The 27596-nt window shown below is 39.9% G+C and overlaps 1 protein-coding gene across 2 annotated transcripts in view; it reads right to left on the bottom strand.

Moving 5' to 3' along the window:
- copb1 (COPI coat complex subunit beta 1) overlaps positions 1 to 16990 on the bottom strand; it is a 51014-nt gene extending 34024 nt beyond the window's left edge. Inside the window, exons 1-7 of one of the 2 annotated variants that reach the window (XM_059975778.1) lie at positions 16836 to 16990; positions 9959 to 10089; positions 8017 to 8246; positions 6630 to 6799; positions 4048 to 4162; positions 3290 to 3382; positions 236 to 373 (exon numbers count right to left, since the gene is read on the bottom strand). In XM_059975778.1, the coding sequence (XP_059831761.1) occupies positions 236 to 373; positions 3290 to 3382; positions 4048 to 4162; positions 6630 to 6799; positions 8017 to 8246; positions 9959 to 10049 (837 nt within the window). In that variant the 5' untranslated portion in view covers positions 10050 to 10089; positions 16836 to 16990. Of the gene's footprint in view, positions 1 to 235; positions 374 to 3289; positions 3383 to 4047; positions 4163 to 6629; positions 6800 to 8016; positions 8247 to 9958; positions 10090 to 16831 lie in introns of both variants that reach the window. The other variant, XM_059975779.1, reaches the window with a different exon arrangement.
- Between the last annotated feature and the right edge of the window lie 10606 nt (positions 16991 to 27596).

The raw sequence follows: 27596 nt of genomic DNA, 5'->3' as shown, positions 1-27596 counted from the left end.
TACAAATGCAGCCAGAATTTAAAAGCCTTCCTTGAAATGCTTTCTTTATAGACATGCACAAGGCCACTTCTTCACCTCTACCTTTCAGGAACTAATAAAGTAGCATATTTTGGAAGAAAATTTGATTCATTCAACATAGATTAACATTATACTTTCTTTGGTTGATACCTATACTTTCAATCATTATACCAAATCTTTTTTGACTTTTCAGCAAATGTACCATAAAATTCAATACCTTGATAGCAGTTGGGGCACTTGAGAGGGTAACTAAAGTACCAGCAGCTTCATACTTCACTGCAGGGCTCGAGGACTGGAGTAAGTTGTAGATGCAGCGAATGAAACGGGCTCTCTCTGTGGGATTGGCATGGCACACCTAAAACAGCATTAACAATTTAACTTATATGTACTAAACATTGCAGCTCGGCTTATATTGAGGAAAACCTGTTACCTACCATCTGCATGCACTCCCCCAAATGGACTTAGCTAATCCTGACAGCCCACAAGTAAGTGGACAAGGCCCGGGTGGTTCACAGGTCTTAAACCTGGATAACTTTCCTAGGTTACATTCCTTTGTCATGGAGTGCCTTACATGTAGATATTTTGAAAGCATTAAAATCAAGCAAAACACTAATTTTTTTTTCATTTTAAGAGTTCACCAAAACATTAAACAAACAGGCTAACTGATTTAAATGGTGATAACTAGTGAGAAGACAAAGCTAAATCCTACTCAAATAACGGGACAGGACAAGTTACCAAGGTAACAATGGGAGAGCACTTTGGGATATGTGACCAGGTTTCAAATTATTTCAAACTAGTTATGGAAAGGGACAGAACTGGGCCACAGGTTCAAGTGCTAAGTTGGGACAGGACAATTTTTAATGGTATTGAGGCAGGAATTTGCAAAGTTGATCGTAAAAGTTTTTAAAAGTGAGATAATGAGAGCTCAAGATTTGCATATTCCTGTTAGAGTGAAGAACAATGTTGGCAAGATAGGAAAACCTGGTTAATGATGAATACTGAACTCCTGGCCAGGAAAAAGGAGACAGCATGAGTCAGGTACACGCAATTGTGATCAAGGGAACCTCTGGACTATAGAGGACGCAAGACTGTACTGAAGAAAGAAATCATAAGGCAAAATGAGGCACAAGATAATTCTGGCAGTGATCAGGAAAATCCAAATGAGATTTTATGCATTTTAAGGAAAAATGAAATCAGAGAGGATATGGTCCATCAAAAACCAAAGAGGACAACTTTCTGTGGAGCGCCAGGAGATGGGCAAGACCATTCATGAATATTTATCCTTAATGAATACTTCTCCTGTTTTTACCATGGAAAAAGACATGAAGACTTTGGCACTAGAAAAATTCAAGGGGGAAATTTTGGGGAAAATCTATATTACAGTAGAGGAGGTGCTAGATAATTTAAAAGATATAAAGGTACACTAATCTCCGGGGCATGACTGGGAGGTGGCTTGATAAGAAATTACAGGAGCCCTAGCTGAGATATTTGCATCATCATTAGATATGGGTGAGGAGAACAAATGTGATGCCATTATCTAAGAAGATTGGCAAGGAAAAACATGGGATCTGCAGACCAGCAGGTCTGATATCTGTGGCAGGAATACAAATACACCTAGTGAATAGGGCTTGTCAACATTTTACAAACGGGACTGAATTTTTTGGTGATGTGACCAAGAAAGCCAATGAGGACAGGCACATGACATGGTTTCTATGGATGTCAGTAAGACCTTAAGTAAGTTTCCACAGGGTAGGCTGCTCTGGAAGGTTAGATAGCATGGAATCTTGGGAGGGCTGGCTTATTCAATACACAGTTAGCTTTATGGTAGAAAATAGGCAGTAATGGAGGAAGGTTGATTCTCAGACTGAAAGCCCAGTGATATGTCTCAGATGTCAGTGCTGGGCCCATTATTGTTTGTCAACTATATCAATGATTTGGATAAGAATATACAAGGCATGGCAAGCAAATTTGCAGATGACACTAAAAAAGGTTGTACAGCTGACAATGAAGGTGATTATCAAAACTTACTGGAGTATGTTGCAACTAAGTGGGCAAAAGAATGGCAAATGGAGTTGAATTTGAGTAAGTCGGAGATTTTGCAATTTGGAAGTTCAAATCTGGATGGATTTAAGAATGAACAACAGGGCCCTGGGGAGGGATCTTGAAATATAATTACATTATTCCCAGGAAGCAGAGTCACAGGTAAACAGAGTGGTGGGTGGTAAGAGTAGCATTGGGAACACTGGCTTTCATAAGTCAGGGCACTGAGTATGAAAGTTGGGAGGTCATAGCGCAGTTGTACAGGGTATTGGTAAGGCTGCACTTGGAACACTGTGTTTAGCTTTGGTCACCCTGCTATAAGGAAAGTGCTATTAAACTGGGAAGTGTGTAGAAATGATTCACAAGAATACTGATGGAACTGAAGGGAGTGAATAATAGGGAAAGGTTGGATAAGCTAGAAATTTATTCCTTACAGCATAGTAAACTGAGAGAGGATTCTTCAGAGGTATATAAAATCATAAGAGGCATGGTTAGGGTGAATACACTCAGTCTTTATTCCAGGTTTGTTGAATGAAGAAATAGAGTGCATAGGTTTGAGGTGAGAGATGAAAGATTTAAAATGAACTTGAGGAGGGACACATAATTTCACACCTTTGTGGAATGAAATGCCAGAGAAAGTGGTTAAGGCTGCTACAATAACAACTTATAACAATTTTAAAATAATAGTTGTATAGGTAAAAGGACTGGAAAGATTTATAAGGTTAAAAGGCCAAACACTGGCAAATAGAACTATGGGATGGGGTACTGCTCAGCAAAAACCAGTGTGCCAAAAGGTCTGTTTCCATACTGTGTGACTCTATGCGCAGTGCAGGAGTCTGGTTCCATGTGAGCAGTCATAAATCTGCCAGAAAAACTCAGCAAGCAAGATAGGAACCTCTGCATCTGCATTCAACTCCCAAAACTTGCCAGCATTCCTGACAGACTGAACAGCTGTTACTCCCTTTTATTTCAAGGATCACTTGTTTGCATATTCTTCAATTCCAAGCCAAAAAAAGGTCAGATTTTCCTTATTCCATATAACAATTACAGCATGGAAACAGGCCATCTCAGCCCTTCTAGTCCGTGCCGACGCTTACACTCACCTAGTCCCAGTGGCCCACACTCAGCCTATAACCCTCCATTTCTTTCCTGTCCATATACCTATCCAATTTTACTTCAAATGACAATACCAAACCTGCCTTTACAGTTCGTACAATTTTTGATTATTTACCTTGTAAATCAACTCAACTATAACCAGTTGCAGAATGTCTCCAAAAGTATGAACCTGATCAATGCAAGTACTCAGGTAATCCAGAGCTCGGTCCTAAGAAAACATCACAAAATTATATTAAAAATTATTTGCAGAATTCCAGTAGCTAAATCTAGATCCGATAACGTTGCAGCAATAGTTTGCAGATTCCTTACACACAAAACAAATGTTTTTTGAATTTGTCTGTTAAATATTCAAAATCTCTATTTCTTTCAATTTTATAACATATTCACTATGGAAAAAGTATGATTGAATGCATTTTCAGAGCAAAGTATCCAAATTTAATGGAAAAATAAAATATCAAAATTTGGTACATCATAGAAGTGAACTTTTCATGTTTAGATGCACCTTGCTCCATAAATACACATCACCATTTAGTCACATTCCTGACCATTTAGCAATATTCTTTCCCAGCTCAGGGAATCAGAGTTCAGGGTTCAATTCTGGCACCATCTGTAAGGAATCCCTCTCCCTGTGGAATATGTAGGTGTTCCCCATGTGCTCCAGTTTCCTCCCACTGCTCAAAGCGTACCGGGTAAGTTAATTGGTTATTGTAAATTATCCCATAATTAGGTTAGGGTTAATCAGGATTGTTGAAATTGCTGGGATGGTGTGGCTTGAAGGGGTGCAAGAGCCTACTCCGTGCTTTGTCACGAAATAAAGCTTTCACTGACTTAATAATTTTTGACCATAATTTGTCAAAGACACAAGTATTTCACCTGATCAGCATGGATAAGCATCATGAAAGCATTCCGTTTACAACTGGCATCTTTTTCATTCACCAAGAAATCATGAATCAACTCAGGAGCGTCAGGAATAAGGTTTTCAAAGTTCCTACAAGAAAGAAAAAACAAAATGATATCCAACTTCGAAATGCAATGAAAACCTAGCTTTTACTTTTCCAATTTCTTTTCCCACAAAAAAAACACGTTAGCCTTCAACATTTTGTGAAGCTTGCTAACAAAAAAAACTGAAAATAATTGATCCCACAAGGGAAAAAAGAGTTCCCAATTTTGTAAGCTATCCTGGTGAATCTTTTCTACACTGTCTCCAGCTTTATCACATCCTTCCTGCCCAAAAGTGCACACATTCTAAGTGCAATGTGCCTCAAATCTTGTATTCAATGCCCCAACCAATGAAAGCAAGCATGCTCATCACCTTATCTGTCTATCTCATTGCTCTCAGGGAACCTATGTACATGTATCCCTAAGCCTGTGGTCCTCAACATTCTCCAGAGCCCTGCCATCCCTGCCCTGGTTTACTTGTCAAAGTGCACTCTGATTTAAATTCCCTCGGCCATTCCTTTCACCAGTTTTGCAGGTCTTGATCCTGTGGTAACCTTAGACAACCTTCATTGTCCACCACACTGCAAATATGAAAATCATGCCACATTAATTCCGATCCAGATCATTAATATATACTCAGTGGCCCCATTACTAGGTACCTCCTGTATCTGTTCAGCAAGTTCATGGTCCGTTGCTGTTGTCGCCCATCCACCTCAAGGTTCAACATGTGATGCTCTTCTGCACACCACTGTTGTAACATGCAGTTACTTGAGTTACAGTGCCTATAGAAAGTATTCATCCCCCTTGGAAGCTTCCATGTTGTATTGTTTTATAATGTCGAATCAGTGGATTTAATTTGGCTTTTTTGATTCTGATCAACAGAAAAGACTCTTTTGTACCAAAGTGAAAACAGATCTCTACAAAGTGATCTACAAACCCCATTTCCAGAAAAGTTGGGATATTTTCCAAAACGCAATAAAAACAAAAATCTGTGATATGTTAATTCACGTGAACCTTTATTTAACTGACAAAAGTACAAAGAAAAGATTTTCAATAGTTTTACTGACCAAGTTAATTGTATTTTGTAATTGGATAAGGTGTGTGCGGCAGTGGACCAACTTAAAATCTGAGGAGCTATCTAAGAAGCTGGTCATGAAGTTTTTAAAGCAACAGATAGTTGGGTTTTCTTAATGAAAATATAAGCATCATATTAAATTCAAGAAAGTACATGGCGAGAAATATGGTACTGATGCTCTAAGGGCAGAAACATGGAAAACTGCAAAATTCCTCAAATTGCTTCAAAATTTTGTGCAAATGATATTTACAATGCCAATGACACTGGCCTTTTTCTTTAAGCATGCTCTTGTTTCTCTTGGCTACAAATATACACCATTATCACTTCAAATAAAGCAATGTAACACATAATGGATTGATTATCTTGCCTAGCGCTGATTGTTTATTTATTGAGATACAGCACAGAAATGACCTTTCTAGCACTTCAAGCTGCCCTGCCCAGTCATCCCCCAATTTGACCTTAGCCCAATCACAGGGCGATTTAAAACGACCAATTAATCTACCAACCTATTTGGCTTTGAACTGTGAGACGAGGAAACCCACACAGTCACGAGGAGAACATACAAACTCCTTAAAGGCTGCAATGGGAATGGTTTATTTACCAGCAATCAAAAGAACACGGCAACGTACAGCGGATGAACTCCTCCGTCGATAACTTTTCAGAACTAATACATAGTTTTAAATTACTGTAGTTTTGCTAGCTTTCTTTCTTTTTGTGGATTTCATTTAAATACATAATTTGCTACACAGTTAGATGGCAATTTGTCTTTTTGTTTTACTTTTCCATAAAACTTCAGTTAATTGGGGAAGCTACTTAATTGGTCCAGATGTGTCCCAATTAACCGGAATCCATGTATCTGCATTAACGAGAAAGTGTGCAAGTGATTCTAATAAAGTAGCCACTGAGTGTAAATTGATGACAAACAGCATAGGACCCAGCAATAACACCCGCAGCACACCAGATGTCATAGGTCTTCAATCCAAAAAACGTACTACCCACTAACTCTGTCCACCAAGCCAACTTTGTTTTCTATTAGCTTACCCTGGATACTATGTCATCTACCTTTCTGGTACAGCCTACCACAGAGGACTTCATCAAAGGCCTTGGTCTACAAATAAATTGTACTTCAACACATCCTAATAAATAGTTTAACTTTAAGCTAACTAACTAGCAAATTTAATACACTAGTACCATCTATTTCAAAAACTATATATTACTGCATCATTTTAACCAGAAGAAAAAAATTCTCTATTTATCAAATTGTAAGAAATCATAAATTAAAACAAAGTAGCCACATCTGTAGTGCACAATTTTAGCTGAAGTTGTTCAAGAAACCCGATAACCAGATCCTGACCAAAAGTGACATCGGATGCACAAACAATTAGATCCTCAGTTCAACAGCTGTCACCAACTTGCCTCCCCTCATGCTGTATTATTTTACCTGTATATGGTGTAGATGGCCAACACAGCATTTCTGCGTACGTAACTGTGTCGATGTTCCAAGCAGGCACGTATAGCTGGCATCAGTGGCTCTAAAAGCTCTGGTTCCTTCAATTTGCACAAAAATCGCAGAGTGGACCCTCGAATAAACTCATTTGGGTGTTGTAGGTCCTAATGAATTTTAAGCAACATCTTATTAGTACTATTATTAGATGCTCAATTACATTGGCACTTATTCAGTAAAAAGAGCCATGGGGTCTTCAGTTTCCACAAAGCTATCATTTGTCAGCCAAGGTGAGTAAATTAGCATAAAAGAATAAGAAACTTCAATCAAAAATTACATTCTGAACAAATCAATTTTTAATAAACTCCAATACTCACTTAAAGCCATCCCACATCCCAGGTCAAGTTAATTGCTATGACAAATTTCTGCTAATCGCTTACCTTCAAAGAAAAATTTTTTTCTAAAAAAAAATTTTAAGCAACAGGAAACATACAAGTTTTATTTTATTTTTAAGAAAATCTAAATCATAACCACTCATTGCTTAACATGCTCCCCATTTTGATTTTTGAGTCTGGATTTCTTAGTTGTTCAATGTGGATGGGTATTGCTGCCTAGGATTGATTACTGTTGATGAATATACTGCATACAAAAATGGAATTTCCCTTTAATTGTATCATCAGAGATTACAATTAGATGGATCAGTTATTGAATAAAAACTTATACATTCCAATTTTTGAATGTTTCCAGAACTTTGCCATCTTTCTACCCTTGAATACAACAAATAACATAATGTGCAATTTTTAAAACAGATCAAAAACAAAATCAAAGATTTCAAGAAACTATCAATGTAAAATTCAAGTATTTTACAAATAACAGTACCAAGGACCTGTTCACCAAGTTTCCTCAACAAAGAACTCTCATGAAAACTTCAGATCCTGGCAAATCCTATTTTCTGATGAAATGTGGCTTTAGTCCAAAATTTCAAACTGATCTTTCAATAAATCTTTCATTTCAAAACTCACTTTGTTATTTTAAAGCAAACTAAAATAAAACAACATTTTAGCAACAACATTCACTAATGCTAGAATTTCAGCAACTCGTTTTGATTTGTTAGATAACAAGAATAATCTGGAAACAAAACTATACACTAACAAAATGTGCTTTTATAAGATCAAAGGTGGCAGTTGTTTATCCACATCGTGCAAAAGGTCTTGCAAAAGCTGCCAAACTATTTTAATGCATTCTCACCTTTTTCTAATATTTCTTAGAAATGAAGTTTTAATGAAAAAAACTTATGATACAAGTAAAACTGATGCTTTTGACAGTATACTATTCAAATTTGTATATTCCAACTGTTACACTGAAAACAGAAATATTAATTTACCTTTCTGTAGGCATCACACACAAGTATCATCTCCTGCAACAACTTGCCATCGGCAGTGGTCTTAGGAACAATCTCCCAAAAGACAAGCAGCAGTTTTTTGATTGTATGATCTTGTAGTGGCAACACAAACCGAATGATTGTCATGAGGAGCCCTGGGAGTTTCTCGCCATTCAAAATCATGATGATCACTTTTTTCAAGGCATCAGTTTTAGTCTTCACATCTCCCTTTTCTAGGGTGGTGGGACAAGTGATGGAAAGACGTAGGGTTAGGTTAAATAAAAAGCCTGAAAGACTATTCAGTTTCATAAATCTCTGCAATGTAGGAGACCATTCATTTCATCATGCCTGTACCACATCTTCCAAATAACTTTGCATATACTGCTTCCAATGTTCCCACACCAGATCTCCTTATATTATTCACAAAGTGCTTTTCAAGCAGCACATTCCAGCTCATAACAATTCCAAGTATCTACCCATATTGATTCTGGTCCAAATTCACTGCCAACTCTAATTACAGAAGCAAACATTTTCATTGGGCAGTTAAAATCCAATGATTGTGGTTGCATACAGGTTACATATGGTAAACATGGGAGCTGTCTTTATCAAATAAGACGGTTTTTATGACAATGCTGTCGTTAATCCATTATCAGGTTCTTAATTCCAGACTAATTTAATTAAGTGAATTTAAAATCTCCAGGCAACAAGCTGATATTTAAACTCCCTTGACTTGAATTTGCAAAAGTAACTTACTCATTAAACAATCATAAATCTACTACAAAATTCAAAGTCTGTATACAGCTCAAGATAATTTTGGTGAACAAAACAACAAAGTCAAGATCCCAACCTCAGATGGTACAGCTAGAAAGAGTATACTGTTCTTCCTCCCCCTAGAGCACAACACATGATCATGCACAGTAACTCACTCTCAAGTAGTGAAAACAATGCTTATTCTGAGGCAAATGTGACAGGACCCAAATAAACTAAGCTTCAGACTTAGAAACATAAGAAACACAGAAAACCTACAGTACAATACAGGCCCTTCATGTGCTGAACATGTACTTACTTTAGAAATTACCTAGGATTACCCATAGCCCTCTATTTTTCTAAGCTCCATGTACCGATCCAGGAGTCTCTTAAAAGACCCTATTGTATCCACCTCCACCATCGTCACCGGGCTTCCATGAAAATCCAGTTATGCAAGACACCAAAACGTTATACAAGCTAGCCTCATAAACTTAATCCCAGGCATTAGCAAATCAAGTACGTTAATACACCTGGAATTAATATGAACTTATCCTGAGTCACAGTAAAGCAAACAATTGCTCAGTCATCCAAGAAACCCATATGGTTCATTCATGTTATTTGGGTATTTGCTATCACTCTGGTCTGACTTTTATCTGGTTCCACACCACAAATATCGTTGCCTCAACATCCACACTAGATTAATTAATAAATATAATTTAAACTATTGAAATATACACTGCTACAAAATATAAGCTTGACTTAATATGCAAAATACTGATTTCTAGCTGCCCCACATGATGAATAAATATATACAGCTGAACTACTTATATTTTTTCTTGCTGTATTCACCAGAGAGATTTCCAGGATCCTTTTGTTTGTACAATTAGAATTATTGCCTTAAATAAATATTTCACAAATTTTAGAATACCCAGATGGTCCCCACCAATTCATTATAGTAATAAGGTCTTTTAACTTCTGAAGTTGAATATCTTATTACTGCATAATTCTGGTGGTTGGAGAAAGGGGAATTTCCTGGTTTGGCATCATCTACAGATCAATATAAAAACAGAATCCACTCTCCTACCACCTATTAGAAGGCTTTCTCATCAGAATAGAGCATTTGCTTGTTTCTCTTATGGAAAAGATCCAAGAAAATTGGTGCTTCTACCATTGCTGATAATAGTAAGCAAATACTTACCTAAGTCTACTTTTAGATTAATTTCATTTGGAGGCTCAGAGTCCAATGAGACATTTATGAGTGTATAGCAGACATTTTCTGCAGCTGTCATGTTGGCAGCGTTTGGAGACTATCTCAAAAACGTAGACAATCTATGGACGGAAAATAAAATAAATTAACCAGTTCTGAGGGAACAGATAAAAACAAATCTATAAACTCACTACCTCAGTAAAACTTCTTCAATCTAGCACAATTAGAATTTTAGTAGTGCCAGATCAGTAGATTTTCCAGACGTTATTATTTTAATGGTGCATCACATATTTAATTCACCTTTTTTTTAAAAAAAATTGTTACACAGTCGAATGATACATTTTCCAGTCAATCCTAAGTTTAAGGGAAGAACGGGAGACAGAACCAGAAATATTTTATGGGAGTACAGCAACAAAAAACAGCAAGTTTGAAGACAGCACAGAAAATGGAACCCTGATGATTGGGGAGTGTGGGATACAGGGCCCCAGTGAGTACTTCAGTTGTCAGCTGGGGAATAATAGGTAATCAATGGTGCCTTTTATGCTGAATAAAATACGAGAGTTGTTGAAGAAGAATGTCAAGATCATCCATGTCAAAGTCTCTGAGGAAAACAAAGAGAAATATAAAGCAATGGTCACAAATCACTCAGTTTTTACACCTTACAGTTGAACTCCACCGGTTTAGTGAGATTAGGCATATCTTAGAACAAAGACAAAGACAAAAATTTAACACAAGGAAAGAGAGATGCCTATTTAAATACTCTGTGAAACAGAGGCCAAAACCATTCCAAATTCTGCCTGGTTGAGAACCTTTAGCAAGATGGAGAATTCCACAGTATGCCAATTATACTCTTTTCCATAGATGCTGCCCAGCCTGCTGAGTTCCTCCAGCATGTTGTGTGTGTTGCTCAGATTTCCAGCATCTGCAGATTTTCTCATTTGCGACCAAAGGCATACGGGTTAGTAGGTTAATTGGTCACACAGGTATAATTGGTGACAGGTGCTCACTGGGCCAGAAGGGCTTGTTAGTTAAAATAAATAAATTTCGCAACCTATCAAATATGAACTGTCACATAGCAAGCAGGTTTCTCTGGACACCACAACAGCATACATTAAAAGAATGCACAATGCGTGCCCAGTAATAATTGGCAAATGTTATAAATCCAAAGGATCTGCAAATGGTAAGGGAACTTTGTGGTGCCACAAGAGCCTTGACATTCATTTTAATGAGGCCCAGTTCATTGTTTCAGGTAAAGACAACATTCACAACAAGGTAACATACATTGGGTTTGAACCCACATCCTTTCATTTACTGTAGATCATTCAGAATGTAGCATTCAAAGGTATACAGAGTTTCTGGAATTCTCAGCATAAGGTTTTAGAAAAAATACTACTTTTGACATTTATATGTTTCTTTCTGTGGATAAATGTAGCTGCTCAACTGTATTCAGAAAAAAATGGCACAAACACCTACATATATTTGTGATTAGAGGTGAACGATGACAGCAGCATGCTGAAAAATCTATGTGATGAAATTTAGATTTTTCCCGTACTCCTGTACATATTTAAATCATTCATCTGAAGCATTTACATTACTGTGCAGTTATAATTTATAAAAACCTATCTATTCCAACTCAAAAATTCTCCACCATATGATTTGGAGCTCCTCTATCAAACAGCTTAAACTTTCTCCAGTTTTGCAGCATTACATGTAGAAATAAGGCCACTTGTATTGATCCTGCATTTTCTAAATTCCATTCCCTCCAGTTTCCTCATGCTTCCAATGGAGATTTGAATGATTCATTAGCAGTGACCAACTAAAAACCATGTCCCTTTTATCATTCTCCTTTGTACAACCAACAGAAAGTTGAATACAAAGATTAACATTTAAGTATATCCTGACTGCACAGAAACATCAAATTCCTGAAGAATTATGAAACTCATTAAATTTTCATAATTTCTCAAACATGCTGAACAGAATCTCAATGGGGGGGATAAGAGGAAGGCAAAATTTGAAATGGGAATTGAAACAAATATCACTATCTAGGGCAGTAATTATTCTCAGTGAGAAAAGATGCCAGTGAAAGGCTTAAAGTAGTTTTCTTGCTAAATGCTACCTGATCTGCAGATCTTGCAAAATTTCTCCCCACCCCACCATTTTCATCTAATCAATACTAAAATCAAATTTTAAAAATGAAATCTATTGTCATCTTCAGAACCTTTGACCAAGCTCTATTTCAAATCACATCCTGTAAAAAATAAAAATTGTACATTCCACTATTTCACTCCAATTTGAACTAACATGCACTGATCTAGCACTTACAACGGTTGAACCAGAAGTAATGAGAACAAGCTCAAATCAGCTAAATAGGATTTTAACATGACACAAATTATGTATCATAACACTCTGCCACAAAACCATCAAGTAGAATCTTTTGAGCAAATTTCAAGTCTGCATCTTGCTCACAATACGTTTTAGACAACCATAGTTCCTACTTGAATCCCTGCAGTTCTTCTGGTAAAAGTATTTCTAATGTTGAGTAGAGAGCTCCAAAATTTGAAACCAATAATAAAGAAGCACCAGAGGAGATCTTCTCAATCAGGGTGAGGTGTGGCTTGGAGGAGAAACTCCGAGTGATTGTATCTCCATGTATCCACTGCTCATGCCTAGGTGAAAAAAGTTCCAGAGTGTTGTACGTGCAGTTGGAGTAATTGCAGTGCATCTTACAGATGGCATGCACAACAGCCATAGTTCACTGATTAGAAAACAACTTAATATTTTGAATAGCAATATAAAATGTCGGAGAAATATCAGCTGTTTATTTCTCGCCATATTTGCTGAGTTCCTCCAGAATTTTATGTGTACTACTCCAGATTTCCCATATTTCTGACTTCTATTGAGTGCCAATCAAATAGGCTGCTTTATTCTAGATGGTGTTGAGTTTCTTTGCTCATGCTGCAATCATCCAGGCAAATGAGATATATTCTATGATGCTCCTAAGCTGTCCTTTGGAAATAGTGTCAGGATACTACACAAGTCTCCTGCTGATGGAGTTGCAACCCCTGGTATGCTCCTGCAGTGCTTGTGTATGGCTGGTCGACCTAAGCTTCTGGTCACCAGTCATCCCCAAATACTGATGGTAGGTGACTGGACAATGTAGAGCCATCAAGCCTTGAGAGGAGGTGGCTAGATTCCCTGTTCTGAAGATGGCCTCTACCTGGCAATGTTGAATTGTTACTGTTACCTTCCAGTTATCAGCTGTTGCCAGAATGTTGCTTATGTCTTTCTGTATGCAGGCAACAGCTATTTCAATTTTGAAAAAATATGCAAATATAATTGATAATAGTGCAAATTGTGCAAACGTCCACCTCTGACCCTGTGATGGGAGGGAGATCACTGATGAAGCAGCTGAAGATGGTTGGCCTAGGACATTGCAGATAGAACTGCAATACTGTACTGCGGTTGATAGACCTGCAATAATCACAACTATTGACTCCAGTCATTGGACCTCTTTCTCTGGTGATCTGAGTTTTACCAGGTTGCCCTGATGCCACACATGATAAAAAAAAGCTGCATTATTTTAAATTAAAGAGTATTTTAAAGTTAAGGTGTCATTAGATCCAATGGAATTCAGCAAGCACAAGATTAATGATTTAAAAGGACATGCTGCGAACCAGAATATGGCAGGAGAGTTAACTCAAGTTAATGCAGAGTGCAAGACAAGAAGTTAAATGGGACCATTACAATTACCATCTATCCAGTGGTAAGTGGGGTACAGGGAATGGCTTTCACAGTGTGCAGAAATGAAAGTGGACCGGCTTGATGATTTAAGATGAGGATTCAAAAACTCATTTTAAAGTTAGAAACAAAAGTATTTGATTTAGCCTTGGAAATGTTAGGGAGCAGGCTGGCAAGGTTGAAATAGAAGAGATTCTACAGAAGCTGGAAATCCACAGCAACACACACAAAATGCTCGAGGAATGCAGCACAATTAATTTGTTTTTCCCAATAGTTACAACATATCCTCAACACAATCCATTTCAGACTAACAGTTCTCCACTCTATAGTCATATGCCTTACTAATGCTCCCTTTAACACATTTTCACCCTATATCCTGGAGTAGGTCTCTCATCCCCTGATTTCCAAACACTAGCAATGAAGTAAAGGACTCATTAACGTGGCAAAATTGGGGCAGCTCTAACAGCATTCAAGAAACGACGTAATTCTGAAAAAGGTGATTTAGCTTGATTGGCACCTATCAACTATTCTAAACATTACTCAATTGACCATCAACATATTACGGCTATCGCAACCCACCATGATCACTTCAACAACATCTCTTCCCCATAAACACAACCAATTGAAATGGTCAAAACTGCAATCTGATGGTCATAAATAGGACAGAAAGCTGTGTTTAATGGAGTTAGAAAGGAAGGTCAGACAGATAAAGAACAATATGAATCAGGACAAAGGCAAGGGCAATCGTGAAAGGAAAACTGTTCCAATGAACTCCAGGAAAGGCTTGAAGTTAAAAGTACATTTATTATCAATACATGTATACATTATACAACCTCAAGATTCATCTCCTTACAGGCAGCCACAAAACAAGAAACCCAAAAGAACCTATAAGAAAGGTACTGACAAATACCCAATGTGCAGAAGGAGAAAACAAATCATGTAAACAATAAAAGTACGCAAAAAGCATTTAGATGCCTGGAGCACTGGGGCAGGACAACAACATCAGCCTCAGTTCAGCACTTAGTGCAGAAAACATCACAGAGCCTGCAGACACCAAGTCCGGAGCAGGTCAAAGTTTCAGCGCAGCAAGTAGCAGAGTAAACGTTGCAGAGCAGCGAGCAGAACCAGCCCAACCCTCGCCTCTGGTCCTGACGCCCTGCCTTTTCAATCCATTTGGTCCAGCGTTTAAGTTGTCCAAACACCAGGCCATTCCTTGCTCTAGAACCCAGCCCTGTTGCTTCAAAATACTCCGGCCCTGGATCATGTTTCGGCCCTCAGCCAACCTTTCTAAATCAGCCTGGCGCTCAGATCAATCAAAAAGTGTTATTAATATTTAGTTGTATTTCTTGTTTTGTTAACTGCTAGTATTTTGTCGCTCACCTTCAGCAGCACCAACTTAAACCAGAGGAGCAAGAAACAGATGAATTCAGATACAAATCCTCGGTACAAAAAGATTTACTAATTCATTACATTAGCTCACCGCACACAAGCAAAATAAAGCATATTAGACAATGCATTTAAATACACAGTGGGAAATGCAAACAAATCCAGAATTTGTCCACATGCGACATGACATTAAAACAGCCATTAGCCATTTGTGAACTAGAACACACTAAGTGGTGGAGGAACTCAGCAGGTAGGCAGCATCTGTGGAAAAATGTACAGTTGACATTTCAGGCTGATACACTTCACAGGACTCATTACTGATTAGCCATTTGCGGCTCATCTCATTACAGACTTCAGCACAACCTTGACGAAACATAGAAGTCTGGAATGACGTGGATGTCAGATGCCAAGTCATTGTCAGTGCATCTGATCCCACTCCAGCACTGAATGTGCTATTAAGCCTGCTGTTAGATGATTAACACACTAGAGAGATGGGCCCAAGGCACTCTGTGACGGACTATTTACATTTGCGCCAAGTCTTGCCAACAAATTAAAATACCGCGAACATTTCAATGTGGTCACCATTTCCATGAAGGACATCATGCAGTTCTGTTTGAATCGTTTTACTTTATTTATACTAATTTGCTAAATTTTAATATATTATTTTAATACATGAATAGTTTTGAAATCTCAGACATCACAGAGCCTTGGAGTACAGCAAGCTGTCATGAATCTGTGGGAAATATCAATAGATCTACAACTGGAGCCTCTGCAGCACACTGTACAAGGATCACAGTATTTGCCTCTTGCAGGTAACTATACCTTTCACAGAATCATGATTTGATTCTCTATTCCAGGAAAGCTAAGTGCAGAACTGGTGAAAAATAGAGAAGTCTGGGCAGTAAACTGGGTTAAGTATGATCTGATCCATATACATAGTAAACAGAGCTTAAGTTGAAAAGTCTCAGAGTCTCCTTTAGCTCAGTAATAAATTTGTCCAACCAGTGCAAAGGAGAACGGAAAATAATGAAGAACAAAAAGAACCATGAAAATACAAGCCAGAGACATGATCAAAATTGCAATGGTTGGACTTGATCATAACTTGAATCACCAAGCCACAAAGGAGTTATCCAGTGAAAAGAATTATTGATGCTGACCAATTTTATTATGGCAAATACAGAACATTTAGAAGTAAACTAAAGAAATATGAAAAACAGATGGGTGATTCAACATAAACAAGTCTTCAACAGAACGAATTCTCCCCCCCCCCCCCATATAAGAAAGAACTCATGGCCTCCTTTGAAGAAAACGGCACTTTCACTAAATGAATGATAGGCTGGCAAAACACCTTCAAGTTTTAAGTTTGTTAGATGTGTTCTTCTATCCCACGATTAATCTCTTTCAGCAGCTTGGGCTCGCCTATTTAATGCTTGCTACTTCTTAGGGCAAGGGACGGTTTTACAACACAAAATGTACTAGATCTACAAAGCCACATAAAAGCAATAACAATTAAAGAGTGGGGGTGGGGTGGGGCTTCTTTACTCCGGTCAACAACTTCTCACTGCAACAACACAGAAGAACCCTAGATCCTTTCCAGGGAGTCTTTAACGCACACCCCAGCTGCGGAGAGCACCGTTAACGCCGAGAGTAGGCCGCGGTTCCGAAAGCTCCACCCGCCACCTTGGGCCAGGCTCGCAGCCGGCACCAACCACTGCCGCCGAGGCCGCGCCATTACTGCACCTACTGTCAAGACAAGGGAGGAGGACAGAGTCACTCGGAGCCGGTGTCCCGATCGCCCGCGACTAGCACTCAACACCCCGCCGTGTATCCGGACCCACTTGCCACCTCCTCCGGCTGACGTGGAACTGCTCCCTCAGCCAGGACGGTGGCCGGCAGACGCACGAACGCAACGCGTTGTTACCGGCCACGTCGCAGTTCCTTCCTCGGTCAGAGCCGGCAGGAGTGTCAGTCACTACGATTCGAATATATAACCTCGATGGTGTCACTTTTAAAACTCAGGTGCCAATTGATTCACTTTTTCGAATGATTTCTGTCATTCAGTGAAGTAGGAATAGGGACTCTATAGAGGAGGAGGGAGGAGTTTCTGTAAAAGTGTAAGAGCCACTCGGATGGTATATTGCCCCCCAGGTACCAGGGTCAAAGTTTGGGATCACAGCGGAGGGCGAACAGCCGGAAGTCGTGGTACGGTGTTGGTACCAACAGCATAGGTAGAAAAAGGGATGAGGTCCTGAAAAGAGATGTAAAGAATTAGGCAGAAAGCTGAAAAGCAGAACCTCCAGGGTAGTAAGCTCTGGTTTACTGCCTGTGCCACTTGCCAGTGAGGGATGATGTGGCTGAGGAATTGATGCAGAGGGGAAGGTTTCAGATTCGTGGATCATTGTGATCTCCTCTGAGGGAGGTATGATCTGTTTAAAAAAAAGGACAGATTACACTTGAACTCGAAGGGGGGTAGGGGGCAATATCCTTCCTGGCAGGTTTGCTAAAGCTGTTGGGGAAGGGTTTAAACTAATCTGGTAGGGGGATAGGAGCTAGAGTTAAAGGCTGAGGAAGGCACAGTTGGTATACAAGTATATGCAGGGTGTAATGAGGCCATGAGGAAGGGCAGGCAGATGATACGGCAAAATTGCAGTCGATGAGATGGTGTATCATGGGGGCAGAATCAACAAGTGTGATGAATACAGGACTAAAGGTGTCATATTTGAATGCACACAGCTTATGGAATGAAGTTGATGATCCTGTAGTGCCTTTAGAGATTGGCAAGTGTGATGTTGCGGGCATCACTGAGTCATGACTTTAAAAAAAGACCATAGTGGGAGCTGAATATCCAAGGATACACCTTGTATTGAAAGAACAGGCAGGTGGGGTTGGATGGCTCTGTTAGTAAAAAATGAAATGAAATGCTTAGAAAGAGGTGACATAGGATCGGAAGATGTATAATCCTTGTGGGTAGAGTTAAGAAGCTGCAAGGGTAAAAAGGCCTTGATGGGAATTTTGTATAAGCCTCTAAACAGTAGCCAGGATCTGGGGTACAACTTACAGTGGGAGATAGTAAAGGCATGTAAAAAGGGCAACGTTACGGTAGTCATTGCAGATTTCAACTACCAGGTAGCTTAGGAAAATCTGGTTGGTGCTGGATCCCAAGAGACAGAATTTGTAGAATGTCAGAAGGACGTTTTTTTAGAGCAGTTTGTGGTTGAGCCCACTAGGGAAAAGGCAATTCTGGATTGGGTAACATGAGTGAATCTGCAGATGCTGGAAATAAATTTTAAAAAAACACGAATTGCTGGCAGAACTCAGCAGGCCAGAGAGCATCTATGGGAGGAGGCAATAACGGCGTTTCAGGCTGAAACCCTTCATCAACCATCCTGATGAAGGGTTTCGGCCCAAAATGTCATTATTACCTCCTCCCATAGATGCTGTCTGGCCTGCTGAGTTCTGCCAGCAATTCGTGTTTTTTTTTTATTTCTGGATTGGGTGTTGTGCAATGAACCAAATTTAATTCGGGAGCTTAAAGTCAAGGGACTGTTAGGAGTGAATGATCAGAATATGATAGAATTCACTTTGTAGTTTGAAAGGGAGAAGCTAAAATCAGATATATCAGTATTGCAGTGGAGTCAAGGCATGAGAGAGGAGCGGAATCAGGTTGATTGGAAATACTAGCAGGGATGATGGTAGAGTAACAGTGGCTGGAGTTTCTGGGAGCAATTCAGAAACCACAGGATGATGCATTCCAAAGAAGGTTTAATATTCTGAATTGAGGAAGAGGCAACTGTGACTGACAAAGAACGTCAAAGACAGCATAAAAGCAAAAGGGAGGGCATATAATCGAGGCACGACTGCGCAAGCGCGTGGACATTAGCGAGTTAGACCGGCGGGAAGGATTTAAAAGAAGATAGTTTTTTTATTAGAGTCTTCGAGCACAACAGCACTGAAACCGGCCTTTCGGCCCTACTAGGCAATGCTGACCAGTTTTTTGTTTTCACATCCACCTGCAACATAGCCTTCATACACCTCTCGTCCATGACCTCACCCAAATTTCTCTTTAGTGTCGAAGTTGAACCCACATCCACCACTTCTACTGGCAGCTCATTCCATCATTCCACACTCTCACCAAGCTCTGAGTGAAGAATTCCCCTTCAGATTCCCCTAAAATATTTCACCTTTCACTCTTAACTGTCCAATGAGCTGGGCGGGGAGGAATGAAGACAGGGAGGAGAGGGAAGGCAGTAAGGGGAGGGGTGGCCAAGTGAGGAGAGGGAAACAGAGGGGCGTGTTTATACTTACTATCTTTCAAAAAAAATAATTGTTTGAACTTACTTGCTGCAAACTGGAATACCTGTACATTCACAACCAAATTGTTGATAGAGATGACAGCTAGCAATGTTGAAAGTTCAAAGGAAATTTTATTATCAGAGTACATATATGTCACTACATATAACCCTGAAATTTTTCCTCAGGGGTTTGATGAGGCACAGCTGTGCAAGCGCGTGGACAACAGCGAGTTAGAGAAGTGAGAAAGATTTAAAAGAACGACAGTTTTTTCCTCAGCAGTTTGATCAAGACATGACTGTGCAAGCACTTGGACGTCAGCAAGTTAGACAGGCAGGATGGATTTAAAAGAATGCATTTTTTCCTCAGCAGTTTGATCAAGGCACGTCTGCACAAGCACGTGGATGTCAGCAAGTTAGACCAGCGTGAAGGGTTTAAAAGAAGACAGCTTTATAGAGCAGGTAAAAGAGTAGAGGGACACAGAGTAGAAGGGCTTTGATTCAATGGGGCTTTGATGATAACGGGTCAAAGTGTGAGGCCGGTGTTCTGTACTGAGTGTCAGTTGTGTCAAACTGCAGCTCTTTAGGGACCGTGTTAGGGAACTGGAGATACAGCTCGATGACTTTCACCTGGTTGGGGAGAGTGAGGAGGTGATAGAGAGGAGTTATAGGCAAGTAGTCACACCAGAGCCTCGAAAGACAGATAAGTGGTTAACAGTCAGGAGAGGGAAGGGCAAGAATCAGATATTAGAGAGTACCCCTGTGCTGACCCCCTTAACAATAAGTACTCCTGTTTGAGTACTGTTGGGTGGGGGGGGAACCTACCTGAGGGAAGCAACAGTGGCTGTGCCTCAGGCACAGAGTCTGGCCCTGTGGCTCGAAAGGGTAGGGAAAGGAAGAGGATGGCAGCAGTGATAGGGGACTCTATAGTTAGGGGGTCAGACAGGCAATTCTGTGGATGCAGGAAAGAAGCACTGATGGTAGTTTGCCTCCCAGGTGCCAGGGTCTGGGATGTTTCTGATCGTGTCCACGATAGCCTGAAGTGGGAAGGAGAACTGTTAGAGGCAGTGGTACATATTGGTACCAACAACATAGGTAGGAAAAGGGAGGAGGTCCTGAAAACAGACTACAGGGAGTTAGGAAAGATGTCGAGAAGCAGGACCTCAAAGGTAGTAATCTCAGGATTACTGCCTGTGCCACGCGACAATGAGTATAGGAATAAAGTGAGGTGGAGGATAAATGCGTGGTTGAGGGAGTGGAGCATAGGGCCGGGATTCAGATTTCTGAATCATTGGGACCTCTTTTGGAGCAGGCGTGACCTGTACAAAAAGGACGGGTTGCACTTGAATCCAAGGGAGACCAGTATCCTGGCGGGGACGTTTGCTAAGGCTAATGGGGAGAGTTTAAACTAGAATTTCTGGGGGGTGGGAACTGAACTGAAGAGATGGAGGAAGGGGCGGTTGGCTCACAAATAAAATAAGCTTGTAGGCAGTGCAAGAGAGAGGATAGGCAGGTGATAGAGAAGCGATGCTTTTGGAATGATGGTTTGAGTGTTCCACCATCATGTTGTCTGTGTTGCTTCTCCCTATAGATGCTGCCTGGCCTGCTGCATTCCACCAGCATTTCTTGTGTGTTGCTTGAATTTCCAGCATCTGCAGATTTCCTCATGTTATGGTTTGAGATATGTCTATTTTAATGGAAGAAGCATCATGAACAAAGTGGATGAGCTTAGAGCATGGATCAGTACTTGGAGTTATGATGTTGTGCTCATCACAGAGACTTGGATGGCTCGGGGGCAGGAATGGTTACTTTGAGTGCCAGGCTTTAGATGTTTCACAAAGGACAGGGACGGAGGCAAAAGAGCTGGGTGTGTGGCACTGTTGATCAGTGATAGTGTCACAGCTGCAGAAAAGGAGGAAGACATGGAGGGATTGTCTGCAGAATCTCTGTGGGTGGAAGTTAGGAACAGGAAGGGGTCAATAACTCTACTGGGTGTTTTTTTATAGACCACCCAAGCCAGCTGGTGGCACAGTGGATTCAGCACCGGACTTCGGAAGCGAAGGCTCCCAATTTCGAACCCAGTTGGCCAGCCCCAGGCACGCTTTCCATCTATGCTGGTTGAGCACCAAGCTAGCCACTCAGCCTCGTAAAAAACAAGGGTGGAGTCCGGAGCGTTCATATCGTGATTCGGTTAATCCGAAAGGAGAACAATCCTGACACTGAGCACCAGACAAGAATGGCTGACTGTCTGGTGTGACAAGCTATGAAAATGAAATAGACCACCCAAAAGTAACAGGGACGTCGAGGAGCAGATAGCGAGACAGATTCTGGAAAGGGGTAATAATAACAGGGTTGTTGTGGTGAGAGATTTTAATTTCCCCTATATTGATTGCCATCTCTCTAGAGCGAGGGGTTTAGATGGGATGGAGTTTGTTAGGTGCGTTCAGGAAGGTTTCCTGTAGATAAGCCTACAAGAGGAGAGGCTGTACTTGATCTGGTATTGAGAAATGAACCTGATCAGGTGTCAGGTCTGTCAGTGGGAGAGCGTTTTGAAGAAAATGCTCATAATTCTATCTCCTTTACCATAGCATTGAAGAGGGATGGGAACAAACAAGTTAGGAAAGTGTTTAATTAGAGTAAGGGGAAATATAAAGCAATTAGGCAGGAACTTGGAAGCATAAATTGAAAACACGTTCTCAGGGAAATATACGGCAGAAATGTGGCAAATGTTCAGGGGATACTTGCGTGACGTTCTGCATAGGTACATTCCAATGAGACAGGGGAAGGATGGTCGGATACAGGAACCGCCATGTACAAAGGCTGGTGTAAATCTAGTCAAGAAGAAAAGAAAAGATTGAAAAAACTAGGTAATGGTAGAGATCTAGAAAATTATAAGGCCAGCAGAAAGGAGCTTAAGAATGAAATTAAGAGAGCCAGAAAGGGCCATGAGAAGGCCTTGGCAAGCAGGATTAAGGAAAACCCCAAGGTAATTTCTAAAGTAAGTACATGTTTGGCACAGCATTATGGGCTGAGGGGCTGGTATCATACTGTAGGTTTTCAATGTTTCTGTAATATAGCAAAACTTGATGTGTATTTAGAGGATACAAAGCTTTTAAAATGAAATATGAGGACAAGATGGCCAACAATATCAAAAGGTTACCAAATATATAAAGATATATAAAGAGTTAAAGAGAAGCTAGAGTGGATATTAGACTGCAGGAAAATGGTGTTGGAGAGGTAGAAGTAGGGGACAAAGAAGTGGCAGATGAACTTTATTTTGTTTCAGTCTTCATTGCGGAAAACACCAGAAATATGCCAGAAATTAGAGTGTCAGAGGCAGAAATGAGAGTAGTTGCTGTAACTAAGGAGAAGGTACTTAAAGAGTAGAAAGGTCTGAAAATCGATACGTCGCATGGACCTGATGGATTACACTCCAGGGTTCTAAAAGAGGTAGCTGAAGAGATTATAGAGGCATTAGTAGTGATCGTTAAAGAATCACTAGATTGTGCAATGGTTCCTGAGGACTGAAAAATTGCAAATGTCACTCCACTCTTTAAGAAGACACAAGAAAGGAGATGATAGGGCAGTTAATTTCAATAGCTGGAAGATTTTGAAGTCCATTATTAAGGATGATATTTCAGGGTCCAAAATCAGCATGGTTTCCTTAACGGAAAATCTTGCCTGACATTTCTGTTAGAATTCTTTAAAAAATAACAAGCAGGATAGACAAAGAAGTGTCGGTGGATGTTGTTGATTTGGATTTTCTGAAGGCCTTTGACAAGGTGCTGCACATGAGGCTCCTTAATAAGCTTTCACAGGGAAGATACTAATATTGATAGAAGAATCAATTTCCTCTTTAGATATACCCAATGACTTGTTCTCCACAGCCATCTGTGGATACTAGCATTGATAGAAGAATGGCTGACTGGGGAGAGGCAAAAGGTGAGAATAAATGCTGCCTTTTCTGGTTGGCTGCCAGTGACTATAGGAGTTGGTGCCAGGACCACTTATTTTCACATTATGTGTCAATGATATTGATGATGGAATTGATGGCTTTGTGGCTATCCTTTTGAATGGTATGGAACTAAGTGGAGGGGCAGATCGTGTTGTGGAAGCATTAAGTCTGCAGAAGGGTTTGTGCAGCTTAGGAGAATGGGCAAGGAAGAGGCAGATGGAATATAGTGTAGGGAATTGTATGGTCAGGCACTTAATCAGGAGGAATTTACTAAATGGGCAGAGAATTCAGAAATCAGAGGTGCAAATAAACTTGAGTATCCTCATGCAGGATTGCCTGAGGTTTGAGTTGGTGGTAAGGCCATGTAAATGCCATGTAAGCATTTATTTCAAGAGGACTAGAATATAAAATCAAGGATGTAATGTTGAGGCTTTGTAAGGCATTGGTCAGACCGCACTTGAAGTATTGTGAGCAGTTTTAGGACCCTTATCTGAAAAAAAAAGTGCTGGAATTGGAGAGGTTCCAGAAGAAATTCACGAGAATGATTCCGGGAATGAAAGGAATCATTCAGAGTATTTGCTGGCTCTGGGCCCATACTCACTGGAGTTTAGAACAGTGATGGAGGATCTCATTGAAAACTATTGAATATTGAAAGGCCTGGATAGAGTAATCCGGAGAGAATGTTTTGTATAGAGGGGATGTCTAGGACTTGAAGGCACAGCCGCAGAATAGAGTGACGTCTGTTTAGAACAGAGAGGAGGAGGAATACCTTTAGCCAGAGGGTTGTGAATCTGTGGAATTCATTGCCACAGATAGCAGTGAAGGCTGAGTCATTGGGTATAACCAAAGCAGAAATTGATAAGTTCTTGGTTAGCCAGGGTGTCAAGGATTACAGGGAGATGACAGGTAAATGGGGTTGAGAGGGTTAATAAATCAACCATGATGGAATGGTGGAGCAGACTTAATGGGCTGTAGGGTTTAATTCTGCTCCTATGTGTTATGTAGAAGATTGGCTAACTAGTAGGAGACAAAGAATGGGAATAAAGGGGGCCTTATTTGGATGGCTGTTGGTGACGAGTAGTGTTTTGCAGGGACCATGATGGGACTGCTTCTTTTCACATTGTATGTCAATGATTTGGATGATTGATTGATGGTTTGTGGCCAAGTTTACAGATGATACAAAGAGAGGTGGTGGGTCAGGTAGTGTTGAGGAAGCAGGGAGTCTGCAGAAGAACAGGTTAGGAGAAGAAGCAAAAATGTGGTAGTTGGAAACAGTGAAGGGAAGTGTATGGACATGCACTTTGGTAGAAGGAATAAACGTGTAAACTATTATCTAAATGGAGCAAATCAAAACAGGAGGTGCAAAGGGATTTGGGAGTCCTTGTGCAGAATTCTCTAAAGGTTAACTTGCTGGTTGAGTTGGTTGTTTGGAAGGAAAGTGCAAAGTTAGCATTCATTTCAAGAGGACTAGAAAAGAAAACCAAGGAAATAATGCTGAGGCTTTATAAGGGACTGATCGGACTATACATGGAGTATTGTACGCAGTTTTGGTCACCTTACCTAAGAAAAACTGTGCTGATACTGTAGAGGGAATGAAAGGATGAATGTATGAGGAACATTTGATGGCTCTGGACCTATACTTACTGGAGAATCTCGTTGAACCTTTATGAACATTGTAAGGTATTAATAGAGTGGATACGTGGAGTCCAGAAATTGCAGACTCGGAATCGAGGGTGGAAGATAGCAGAATGAGCATCAAAATCAGGTTTAATATCACTAGCATATGTCATGAAATGTGTTGTTTTGCAGCAGCTAAACCATTGCTATACATAATAATAATAATAATAATAATAATAATAAAACTATAAATTACAATAAGAAGTACATCTAAAAAATTAAATTAAGTAAGTAGTGCAAAAAGAGAGGAAAAATAGTGAGTTAGTGTTCATGGGTCCACTGTCCATTCAGAAATCTGATGGTGGATAGGAAGAAGCTGTTCCTGAATCATTCAGTGTGGGTCTTCAGGATCCTATACTTCCTCCTTGATGGTAGCAATGAGAAGAGAGCACATCTGGGTGATAGGAATCCTTAATGATGGCTGACGCCTTTTTGAGGCATCACATTTTGAAGGTGTACGATGCTGGGGAGGCTTGTGCCCATGATGGAACTGGCTGAGTTTACAACTTTCTGCAGCTTTTTTTCAATCCTGTGCAGTGGCTTCTCCTTACCAGATGATGAGACAATACATCTGTTGAAATTTGCGAGTGTCTTCACTGATATACCAAGTCTCCTCATACTCCTAATAAAATATAACCATTGTTGTGCCTCCTTTGTAATTGCACCAGGCCCAGGATAGATCTTCAGAGATGTTGACACACAGCAACCTGAAACCACTCACCCTTTTCACTGCTGATCCCTCGATGAGGACTGGTGTGTGTTCCTCAACATCCACTTCCTGAATACCACAATCAATTTCTTGATTTTACTGATGTTGAGTGCAGAGTTGTTGTCTCAACACCACTCAACCAGCTGATCTATCTATCTGAAATATGCCTCCTTGTCACCATCTTAATTTCTACCAACAGTAGTTATGTCTCCAGCAAATTTATAGATGGAATTTGAGCTATGCCTAGCTATGTAGTCATGGGTGTAGAGAGAGTAGAGTAGCGGGCTAAGCATGCCAGTGTTGATTGTCAGAGAGATGTTAATTCTGATCCACACATACTGTGGTCTCCTGGTGTAGAAGTCAGTGATACAAATGCTGAGGGAGGTACAGGGCCCCAGGTTTTGGAGCTTGTTGATTAGAAATGTCATATTGTGTTGTAATGGATTCACACTCTGCAGGGTTGCATGACATGTATGTATTCATCCTTAATGTAAGGCCACAGTCAGGTGCCTCTTTATCAAAAATTAATTGCACTTTAATGAAATTTTCACTTTTTCATCCAAAGCAGCTCTATCATCATTAAAATACATGTATTCATACTTACACTTTCCATCAAGGTTGAAATCTATATTGTAATATCTAGTGCTAACATTGGATACTCCTTTCACCATTGAATAATCATTACTTATTAACAAGGCTGAATATTCCACACTTCTACAAGCTTATATTCCCAATAGACTTTTAGTGATGGAATATATATCATATTTTAGTGTGCCATTTATAGAAATACACTGCACTGCCCCTCCCTTTAAAATAAATTTTACAACTTTTCATTTTCATTGAACTTATTGCTTCTATATATCACGCATATGTATACACATGATAGGTACAATTGAACAAACTTTAGATCTGTCTTGCCATGTGTTTCATGAAGTCATGTAGATATTCTATGAATCTAATTTCTTTTTCACCTCCATGTTCAGGAAAAACTTTGAAACTTGTCTAAACAAGTACAGTCAACATACAAGTTCTGAAGGCATGCTAACTTCTGCTGTTTGAATCAATGTTGCTCTGGAGGTATTGGTCTCACTATTGACTCTGGTGGAGCCCACTGACAATTCTAAATAGCAGTTTTCTATTTCTCTGCACCTATTTTATGAAGAAGTTCCACAACCTGGACACAATCATTGGCCTGAAATCTTACCTCTTTGAAACTTGATGAGATGACAAGTATGACAATGTTATTATCTATGCAGACACAAGGAAATCTGCAGATGCTGGAAATTCAAGCAACACACACAAAATGCTGGTGGAACACAGCAGGCCAGGCAGCATCTATAGGAAGAAGTACAGTCGACGTTTTGGGCTGAGAGGGTCTGAGGGCTGCCTGGCCTGCTGCATTCCACCAGCATTTTGTGTGTGTTTCAATGTTATTATGTAGTTTGGTTTTAGTAAGTTCAACCTTGCTTGCTGTTGATTGTCATGAAATAACAAGCTCAAGTTTTATTATGATACAATCATACAGGAATATAGACAAATGAAATACTATTCCTCCAGGCCAAGGTGCAAATCACATGCCCAGAAGCACATAACACATAGCATAAATAGCACATATGGTTATGACTAAAGAAAAAACATACTGTGACAAAGAAAAAGAACTCCATCATGTACCCAGAGTATAATGTAGAGAAGATCAACATTTAGAGAGAAAATTTTCAAGCACAGTAATACTTCTAATTAAAAGGTTACAATCCTTTTAGTATACTCTTCATTAGAACATCTTGGATTATTCTTACAGACTGTTCACCCCAAGGATGCCACCTGGTGATAGGGCTTATTTGATACTGTGATTGTTTCACTGCCACAATAAAATTG

This window comes from Hypanus sabinus, chromosome 7 (assembly GCF_030144855.1).
Source record: "Hypanus sabinus isolate sHypSab1 chromosome 7, sHypSab1.hap1, whole genome shotgun sequence".
NCBI classification, from domain to species: Eukaryota; Metazoa; Chordata; class Chondrichthyes; order Myliobatiformes; family Dasyatidae; genus Hypanus; species Hypanus sabinus.
Note: the sequence above shows the minus strand (reverse complement) of the source record. Positions and strands in the feature narration are given on the sequence as shown.